General features: G+C 39.4%; 2 protein-coding genes across 2 annotated transcripts; one reads left to right on the plus strand and one right to left on the minus strand.

The window, feature by feature from the left end:
• Positions 1-4: 4 nt before the first annotated feature.
• On the plus strand, positions 5-4061 carry CCDC117 (coiled-coil domain containing 117; the record flags this gene model as incomplete). Its single annotated transcript, XM_010174714.2, has 5 exons — positions 5-171; positions 886-936; positions 1307-1540; positions 2972-3109; positions 3637-4061. Coding segments are annotated over 5 exons (843 nt in total), but the record flags the coding sequence as incomplete, so codon positions are not given.
• Positions 4062-9020: 4959 nt separating this feature from the next.
• XBP1 (X-box binding protein 1) lies at positions 9021-10503 on the minus strand (the record flags this gene model as incomplete). The annotated part of the gene is made up of 2 exons (XM_010174715.2): positions 9021-9646; positions 10401-10503. Coding segments are annotated over 2 exons (661 nt in total), but the record flags the coding sequence as incomplete, so codon positions are not given.
• Between the last annotated feature and the right edge of the window lie 137 nt (positions 10504-10640).

A 10640-nucleotide genomic window follows, 5' to 3' on the forward strand; every position in this document is an offset into this window, starting at 1 on the left:
CGGAACCGACGGGGCCGATGGCGGCGGTTCCTCCGGCCTCTATCTGCAGAGCAGCTTCGATGTTGCCTCTCTGGCTGCGCTCGGAAGCTACAACGAGGCCTTGGCGGTGGCCCCGGTGGGTTCCTTCACACGCGCGGCACAAGGCCTGCGCCCGCCGCAGGGCCACAGCCAGTAAGTGCAACGCCCGTTACCGTGGAACAGGGCAGGAAGGTGTTTCTCTATGTGAAACACGTTTTATTTTCAAGACAGGTTATAATTTGTTTCCTTCTATCAGTGTCTCACTTTGCAGTGTTAGAATTGTATTGCCCTCATCTTACAGCCTCGAAGGTTGTTGGTGCAGGATGAAGGATCCTTCTAAAAGGAAAGAAGTGTGATTAAGTTTACCGACATCTTGACGTGCTTTTAAGCTCGTGTACTTTTTTTTTTTTTTGGGCCTTTTTTTAACATGCTCTTTCTCATATGTGAGCACAAAAAAGTTAAATTATTGCATAAAATGTTGTTGTTTGGTCATATTTAATTTGAGTATGTCACTGAAACAATGTATTAAGAGACTGAAGTTGGATCATGTGTTGCTTCTTGAAATATTTTAATTCTAGCAAAAACTGTTCTTGCCCCTTGTGGAAAAAACAAACAACATAAAGGAGGAGAAACTGGCACAGAACTCTGCTCAGAGAACTAAGTAATTACAGGCAGCTTTGACTTTATTGGAACAAAGTGGTCATTTATTGTCCAAAACTTCCAGTCCCTTTGCAGCTGGTGACATACTGCAACTGTTGCTCTTAGCTGCAAGTGAAATTTTAAAAAGGAGAAAATATTGCTTTAAAATCTCAGTTTCACTGGAAGATGTAATGAGAAGCTAAATAACAATTTGTTTTTCTTTTACAGTGTCTCTGTTCGCTGTGGAAAGAAGCATAAGCTAGAAGAAGAGGTGGAAGGGTAAATTAAATCTGTTTTTTATAGCCTGAAAAATCTTAATTTGCCCTTTGTTTTCTATGAAGATTTGAGCACATCTCACCTACAACATATGCAGGAAGGGCAATTCTATCATTATTTCCATTTGGAACTCTTCACCTGAATTGCACATAGGCCCAAATCAATTTCAGTTTCTTAATTAATTGTGTATTACTGATTATCTTGCATGGGTACCCACATTTTAGTAAGAGCAAGGTGGACTGATTTTCTTTGTGGAGGTTGTGTTTCCATAGTATGTCAAATCTGTTGAAATGCACATGGCTTTCTATAACATTTTTTCCTCAAGAATGCCACATTTCTCTTTTGACAATTGTAAACTTATTTTGTTTCCTAGTTGTCCTGTGAGGAAGAAGAGACTGACAGGAGTCAAAAATTGCCCTTTGAATCCCAACACTGAAGAATGGATTCTCTGTGCAGGTCAGCAGGCAGCTGGGGAGGTAGCAAGTCAGTGTGGTGGCAGCGGTCCTGAAACTGCCATGTTAGAAATTCCCTGTGAAGAAATGGATCAGACAATGGGGGAACAGCAATGCGAGGTTGCTCGCAGGAAGCTTCAGGAAATTGAGGACAGGTAAATGCAGGGATTGAGTAGACTGGCTTTGCTGAGCTTTCCCTTTTTTGGTGGGCATTAACAGTTAAATCTAGCTCTTAACAGTGTGATAACTACTGTAAGTCTGAGATGGACCTGCTGTTGAAGTGATTGCTTTTTAGGCTACCTATGGTCCTGTGAGTCTAGGGGCTGATGCTATGACCTGAAATTCAGGGTGCTAGAGCAAGAAATGCGAATGAATTACTATATTCACAATCATTATGTGGCATCAGTGTACCATAATGGGGTTATATGGTCTTCTGTGGGTATCCAGAGCTCAAATCTTAAGTGATGTTATCTGGACAGACTTGAGCTCGGCTTCTTTCAACCAATTGCACTTTCTTCTGTGATTAATACTTCTAAATGCTCAAGATAGATGTGAATTTCTCAGTGTAGAGAATAGCATGAACCAGAGAGATGTCTCTGCACATATGCAAAGACTGAGGTTCATCTTGCTGTTAAATACCAGATGGCTTGATATTGGGGGTGATGGGGGGGCTACGGGCAGTCATTGCAATCGTTTAATAAATGTAGTGTGCATTCTTGCCTTTGAAAGATTTCTGGGAATGTCATGTGTATGTATCAGTTGATTGCAGTTGAGATAGTATTCCAAAATATCTAAAATGACCACTGCAGACAGTTGTTAGAAAAACCAAAACTTATATAAATTATAAACCAAGATTTTTTTTTAGATGATTACTCCATAGATGGTGCGTGAAGGGAAGCAAGGTACTGTTAGATTGTTTTGGTTTTTTTCATGGGTAAATCAGATGTCTTTATTGTCTGGCTATGTCTGCAGTACAAAGTCTGCTTGGGATCTCTCAGATGATTGTTCCTCATCTTTCCCAGCTACTCTGCTAAATTTTCTGTAAAAGAGGTTTACCAAAAACAAAGGAGATAACCTCCAGCTTTTTCTAAATATTTCTGCTTTTTGTGCTGTTTTAATCTCTGAGAAATGGGTGCAACATCCTTAAAGGTTAAGAACTGTATTCAGTAGCTTTTCAATAATTCTCAAAAGTTAAGGTATGGGGAATTGACCAGGTGGAGCTACTGCGTAACTGAAACTCACTCTTGTCATGGGACTGAATCATACACTTTCCCCTGAAGTGAATTTATTTATTTTCTCTTAGTGTATGTCTGCATTGCACACTGCTGGACAATGCAGGGATAACAAAGCTAGCTCAGGTACCAGAAGTGGCATAGCTGCTTAAGTGGCTTCTATGGTAAGTCGTTCTTAGGGTATATTGGCCCAAGAGAGACTCATGTTAACACGGCCCCGCTGCTTCTGGTACCCAGCCTAGGTCAGTTATCTACACTGTACAGTGCAGTGTACGTTGATATTAACTGTAGTCTGCAGTGGATGTGCCTGTTAACAGTATGCTCAATAGTGTTTATCTCCCCCTCCATTCCTAGGATAATTGATGAAGATGAGGAAGTTCATGCTGATGGAAATGTTAGCAATCTGCCCACTCTTATCCTGTCAGATACCCTTAAAAAAGGGATGAAGAGGGATTTTGGTGAAGTCCTCACAAAGAAAATAATAGAATCTATGTAAGTTCTGGAGGAAATCATGGTGCTATGTAGCTAATACATGCAAAAAGAGAGACCCAGTCTTGTGTTTGTGGAATGTCCTTAATTACTGCATGATGCAGCCAAGATTGTGTAACAGATCAATCATCTGGTCAAAAACAGGAAAAACTATCCTAACGTAAAAAGTGAGAGTGGTCATCAAGCTGTCTGTTCTGTATTCCTCATTTGTAGAGAGTGAACTTTGTTGAATAAACCACTATACATTGATTTTTATGTATGTGAGTTTCCAAAAGAAACTGGTCCTAAAGTGTGACCAACAGTGGTCATTAAGTTTGGTGCAAAAGAAAAGAAAGAAAACGCAGGGTTAGAATTAGAAGTAATGGAACTAGTTAAAGAAGAGGAAATTTAATAGCAGGGGGGAGGAATGTATATGAATCCTGGAATATAGTTCCAGGCTAGCACAAAAGATGAAGAATACTCACTGGTCTTCTGCATTTAGTAATTGTCATTGGAGAACTTAAATTTAACTATGACTCCATCCCTTCTAGGAGCCGTCCCTCTATGGAGCTGGTACTTTGGAAACCTCTTCCCGAATTTCTCACAGATAAACTGAAGTCTGTTTCTGTTAAGAACATCAAGCAGCAGAGTACAGAAGGGTGTCAATCTAAGCAGTCAACACTGAGAGCTGCTTTTGACCCACAGACTGAAACATTCCCTGGATCACAACAGACTGTCATGTCTCCAGATCCGTATGTTAGTTTGGGAATCCCTGGGTGTGCAGAAGAAGAAATGGAGTTGTAGATGCCAGATTTTAGACTGGGAGTGGCAAGCTGCTGATGTGTTTTTGTTGCTGTTTTTTCATTCCCTCTTTCTTCCTGGTTTGATGTGTGAATCTGAAGTTTTTTTATTTGTTTTTGATTTTCCTACTAACAATCTTAAGAACATGGATAAGCCAGACACAACTTAAAGAAACTGAAAAAAAAACCCAACGCCAAGATTTCTGTCCTCTGGTCTGTTAAATATTCTTGTTTTTACTGAGAAGGTAATCCAGAGGCCTTCGGAACAAGGAAGTAGCTTTCCATCTTGCTTGATGGTGAAATACCCTCTTAATTGTCCTTAGTAAAGTATAAAATCCAAATATTGAATGTAACTGTGGCTTAAGCTGTATCTTTCACTTACTGAGCCATTGACACTTTGGTGCACATACTATGCTTGGTCAGTTTAAGCAGTCCCTGTGGAAATACAGCTTTTCACACTATTTCATCTGTGGCTGGTTGTATTTGATGTAAACTCAAATGTAGAAATTATACATTCTGCAGTACGGCAGGGAAGGAATGTTACAGCTAAGCATAAGCCTCTTTCTTTGTAGAACGTAAAACCAGCTACTAACTTGCAAGATACCTACTAACTTTAAAGTCATCTTTGGTTCATTGGCTCCAAATTGTGTTTGTGGGTTTTTGATGCCCCCCCACTTCAAATGATGCAAACTCTGGAGAAAACTGGTTCTCAGCCAGTTGATTCACACTTTACATTGTGCTGTGATTCTTTGTATGCATCAAGTTGGAAAGTCAGTTGAAGACAGTGTAACTTTTGATTAAATAAATGGCATCCTTTAATTTTGATAAACATAAGTAAATCAGATAACAGGGAGTTGATTTCTGGTGTAAAGAGCATCAAATGCTGATTATCATCTGTAACCAAGTCCCAAACTTTGAGACTGCTGTCATCAGTGATGGAGTAAAAAAGATGCTTGTCTTCCTCCTGAGGGAATCTAGACTTAAAATTTAAGCCAGAACATGTGCCATTAGCATAATGTCACATAGTTTATGCAAATATATGCCAAAATAATTTTGTACCCTGCTTTTAGGATGTTAAGGAATCCTTGATGTGTTTACTGCTTGTAGCTTTCCTCAATGCACAACAGTTCCATTATGCTTAAAACCCTTAAACAAGGTAGAGAATCTCAGGTTGTGTTCTTAAGTCCTTGAGCTTTCTCAAAGATACCCAAATTGAGGCTTTTCATGAGAAATTCCTTCCCAAGTAATAGGTTCTGCTCAGAGTCTTAGCATCCCGGTCTGTTTTTGACATCTTGCTAACATACAGGAGCATGTAAACAGTAATGCAGCTGTTTTTATAAGGAAAATCTACTCTTCCTTTGCACAACTAATTGATAATCTTTGTGATTATATTTTTTACTGTTGAATAATCTATAGTTGATAGTTTAAAATAAAGCTTCTCTTTTTGCAGCTGTTCTTTCTTTTCTTTTGGCTGACAGCAGAAGCTTTGTTCAAAAGATACCCCTATTTGTTAAGTCCTGTCTATCTTACTGCTCTTGTTGAAGGTTGCATGACAATTGCTCTCTTTTGCTAAAACATTTCAGAGCTTCACTAAAAACATTCCAACATTTGAATAGGTATTACTCTGGAAACTGGTATATAACTTTAACATTCTAGAACTTTTATTAAATTGGAGAACAGGTGCAGCTTTATCTTATTATTGTGTCTAGTTTTACTTCAGGGTCTGCTACCAATCTTGTGCATTCACTGTAAAATTTCTCATGTATTATTAAGCTGCTGAACATGCTTAAAATCTACAGCCTTTGTCACGCTGCATTGCTTGAGTATAAAGTAAAGCAAAGCAGTTTGGCAAAGGCTGTAGTCACTGTGGGTAGGAAATGTGGTGCCTCCAAATAATTACCTGTTTATATGTTTGCAGGATTATAGCAAATGTTCAAAGTTGGAACTGTTTTAGCTGATAGCTCTGAATCCTAAATGAACTGAAAATAAAGGATAAAAAATTCAAAAGATTGATTAAACCATCTCAGCAACACTAAAATTGCAACAGAGGATGTAGAAAACTGGGGGAAGCCTAAATAGGTCACATCTAGATGCAAGTTTTTTTCCCCTCTTAAAAATGACAAATTGCATATCCAATTTGCAGAAATTTTTGTAGATTGCTTTTAAGGGTACTTTTCTTCCCCCGTTATGTTTGTACAAAAGGTTGGCTTTTAGACGTATATTTCCTCTTAATTGCTTGATGCTAATACAGCATCATTAACCACTGTTACTCTGCCATCCAAAATAAGAATACCATGGTGGACTAGCAACAAAGACCAGGAGATGGGGAAAAAACTGTGCCCAAGAAATTTGCTTTGGTAGAAAACAATTTTTTCTTAATTCACTTCTGCCCTTGTGATAGGACAGAACAGGGATGGATTGCTTAAATTTATGGGGGAGGAAAAGTGGGGTAGAACAGGCATTGAGTATCTAGGAGGACTGAAGATTCTTGCTCTAGCACTCATTTGGAGAGGGTAAGAGAACAAGGTACCAGGTGTTTTCAAACTTCTATATTTGTAACAGTTTCATTTGTTGTTGGCTTCCTTAAAAGACTTTTATTAATGCTGTTTACAAACGTGAGGCAGTATTAGCAAAACTTTATTTTGAAATATGGAAGATTTGATTCTGGTCTGTCTTCTCTTGGGACCAAATCACCCTTTGTATGTCAGTTTTCAATAAATTTTCTAAAGTATTTTTAGATGCCTGTGTTTCATTCCCAATAAAAGTGAAAATCTTGAGAATATATGTGTACAGTCCTTCAATCCAGGCAGGTTCTTGAATGCTAAATGAAGCCTTTTTTGCTGTGCTGCCCTTTCTTGCTGCATTAGTTAGGCTAAAACACAACTAGCCCAAAACAACAGACTTGCCCTTAAAGTATTTTTAAGGGCAGAAACTGTATTTAAATCATAATATATGGCAAGCCCTGTTACCTCTGTTAACACTCTTCCCAAATACCTTAATAGGGAAGAAAGATTAAAAAAAGATGTTCAGGCAGCAAAAGTATAAACTTTCTATAGTTTATTTCATCAACTAGTTGATTTCATTAACTAGTTGATTTTCCTTTCTTTTGGCAAAGGCCTTACTTTCAGTAGCTATTAAAATGGTTGGTTATCAGTTGTCATGCTTAAAAACTGCTTGGTTTGGTCACAGGAGCTTGCCTACAGAAAACACAGTTCTAAAACTAAACATCACACAAGTGAAATTGGACCAAGAAAGGTATCTCAAGTTATCAAGGATGATAAGGGAGATAGGGCATATTACCAAAAATTTCACTTTGTCTACAGTTGGGATCAGCTCCTGAAGAAGCAAAAATAAGTAAAAGCCTCACAGAGGAACAGGCTTTATCAACAGTGCCTCCATCTCAAACATTAATTTGCAAGAAAACACACATTGCCTAGAAGTACTGCAGCACCAAACAGACACAGTTCCATCAATTACATTGTGTTCTATTGCACTACCTTTTAGAAGCTAGATGTTGTCTCTGTGAGAACAAGAAAAATGGCCACAAGAGCAGTGGGATGGGCTGCACATCTTCAGTGTGCTAGTCTCCATCTTCCTACAGCCCTGAGGAAAGGATGTGAAGGATCAGTCCTTTTACAGGTGCTACTTTCAACTACTACATACTTATCCCTGTAAACCATGTCTCTGACTTCTATGCTAGAAAACATATAGCTGAATTTTAAAGACACAAAACTTCTGCCTTACATTATTTCTGCTGTACTTAAATTCATTTTTAAATTTCATACAAAGTTCCAATAATACTGACAAAAGCAATGCAAAAGTATGGATCAAATTCTCACTTGTCCATTTGCTTTTTGGACTCACAACATACTAAGAGTCCTCTTGCAGTCATCCCTATTTTCCAGCTTGAAAGTAAAGCAACTTAGACTACTTAAAGTTTAATTTTTTCAATCTACATTTCTGCTATATTGCACAGCTGTAGTTTTTACTACTATCCAATATCCAGATAGAACACTTTATTACAAGAAGCCAGGTCACTGAAGTCCAAAGCAGTCCTGTCACCTTGAGTATTAGTAACCAATACCCACCTGTCCCATTCCCCATTCCCTGCCCTCCCCCACCTCAAGTTATTTTTGTCAAAATTTAATGCAAGACATGAAATAACACTGAAACCAAGAATAGTTGTGCAAACACCTGGAACAGTTACCACACTTTCAGTACAAAAATTTCAGTTTCTTCTCTTGTCACTCCAATTCAAGTGTTTTTAATACTGTAGTGCTGGAGCAGAGAGTCCTACTGTGGTATTTGAAATCAGCTCCTGAAAAGTTAATTTTATGTGGCAACACAGAATCTGCAGCTTTTTCATTTCATGTGTGTCTCAGACACTAGACATGCCACTTGAAATGCACCCACTACTTGCCAACAGGAAGATATTACATTAATTTTATTCAGACATAAAGATACTGTGACTTGCATTCCCTATTCAGGCTGCAGATTTTGCTCTAGCAGCTCCAGCCATCAGACAAACCCACCTACCTCGAACAGAGTTTGCAACATCAAGTGCTCCCAAAAAGAAGCTGCTAAAGCATCCAAGTACATACACCACAGAAGTGCTGCTAGATTGGTGCATTAAGATGGTATAAGGACAAGACACTGAATCTCAATTTCTGCAGTTTCAAACTCCACAAGGCCCAGATACTCTCCCCTTCCCACTGAGATACAAGACAAAAAATGATCGGTGAGCTGCACTGCACTTTAATTGCACCAATACCATTAAATATTAAATGGAGAAAGCAACTCTACATAGCAAATGGAAATAAGCATTTACATAGGAAACCTGTAAGATGTACAGACTATTTAGCTTTAACCCAGTTGTCTATACGTGAATATCCCACTGCAGTTTTTGGTGTCAACATTATTTTAAATGGAAAACAAAATTAGTATTTTCAGGTTCACACAGAATTGGCAAGTTATTGAGAAACAAACTTTCCTCCTTCACAAGCCAACACTGATAGGGGCAGGGGGAAGGGCAGAACAGGACACCCCTAACAGAAGAAATCAATCAGCCATCACTCCATCTACTAGCATGGCTAGAAATGAGCAATACTCCTCTGAATACACTCGATTTCCTCCCCACATCCCAAAGTGCCATAACTTGTTATCCTGCCAGGACAGTTATCCAAGGGGAGTTAGCATTACTGAGTTAAACACTGATCAGCTGGGGAAAAAGTTCATTGGCAAAGCTATCCTCCCAAGCATGGCCAGTGCCAAGTGGAGAGGACATGTCACTGAAGGGTGAAAAGGATCCTTCATATCCAGAGTCACTACAGGCATCCAAAAGATAGCTTGAGGCTGCAAGGCTACAATGACAGGAAAGCAGATGAGAGATGCCCAGTTCAGGCATGAAGCTTTCTACAGGTTCTTCTTTGACAGACACCGGGACCTCAGGGGCAGTTTTATCTTCAGATAGGGAGAGAGATACTTCCTCAATTTTCACTAGCATATTGGTTTGGTTGCCCATTTTAACAGGAATCTCCAGCATTAGGGGTTTTGTGTACACATGATCAAACCTTATCAGTTCATTAATGGCCTCCAGCTTAGCTGATGGGGACCCCAAAGAAGTAGAGGGGGAGGTTGGTATGGAGTTCGTTTCTCCACAGATCTCTTCCTCCAGCTTTTCCAGGCCCATTGACTCTGAATCGGCACACCTGAGAAACATCTCTGGGTCCAGAGTGTCCAGAAAGCCCAATAGGAGATCAGACTGCAGAATGAAATACTGTTTCAGAAAGACAGCCTACTACCATTACAGCAAAACATCAGTTGTGGCATCTATTAACCTGCATACAGAGTTAAAATATGCCAATATGATCACAGAACTAGGAGTCTTACCAAGAACACTACTATCAGAACAGACAGTTAAGGCAATCTTTCAGAAATTCTTTGCCCGTTAACTTTTTAGTAAGGGTACTGGCAATCCCCATAGAATTCTACATGCATTTGGTATTTACAGCCTCTATTAGAAACTCCTCAAGATCTTGGACCCATCAGGTACAAACACCACACTACATACTGGCTCCACAGAGCAAGTACCAGAACCTGGCATAGGCAGACCTACCCATAACCAAAGTTGGGGGGTTTGTTTCATTTTGGTTTTGCTTTGTTTTTATAAAAAGGTGAAAGATGCCTGTCCTTACATTTTCAGAAGTCATTCATAAGGGACAGGGGTTAAGTTCAAACAGCTTTGCTAAGTGCCAGCACATGAGCAAAATGATTGTGTGTTTTCAACAACAGTAAGAGCACAGTATGCTTTTGCTATTTGCGTACACTTTTGCTGTAAGAACTAAGAGACCGTTATAGGCAATATCCTCAAAGATTTTATAGCATTCCAAGACTTGGAAAACAAGCCAGCTACAGAAAGTCATTGTGTGACTTTGCATCCAGATGTTACAACACTAGTCTTAAATCCACCGTGGTTCTTAATTTCATGGGCATTTTGGATAGGAGTGTATGCTCACCTCTGAGTCTGAAGAGTCACTGCTATCAGAATCCACATGAAAGTTATTAGAAATGGTGACTGCTGGGCCTGCACCTGCTGCAGAGGAACACGTAGTCTGAGTGCTGCGGACTCAGCGGACCCGGTCACCAATCTAATCTCATCCACCTGCAATTCCTTTCCAACCTGTGCAAAGGAAAAAATCCAGTCAGTCACCAGAAATGCTCTGGCAGACAGTATAGAACATAATCTGGAAGATCAC

Source organism: Antrostomus carolinensis, unplaced genomic scaffold (genome assembly GCF_000700745.2).
Source record: "Antrostomus carolinensis isolate BGI_N321 unplaced genomic scaffold, ASM70074v2 scaffold51718, whole genome shotgun sequence".
Classification (NCBI taxonomy): Eukaryota; Metazoa; Chordata; class Aves; order Caprimulgiformes; family Caprimulgidae; genus Antrostomus; species Antrostomus carolinensis.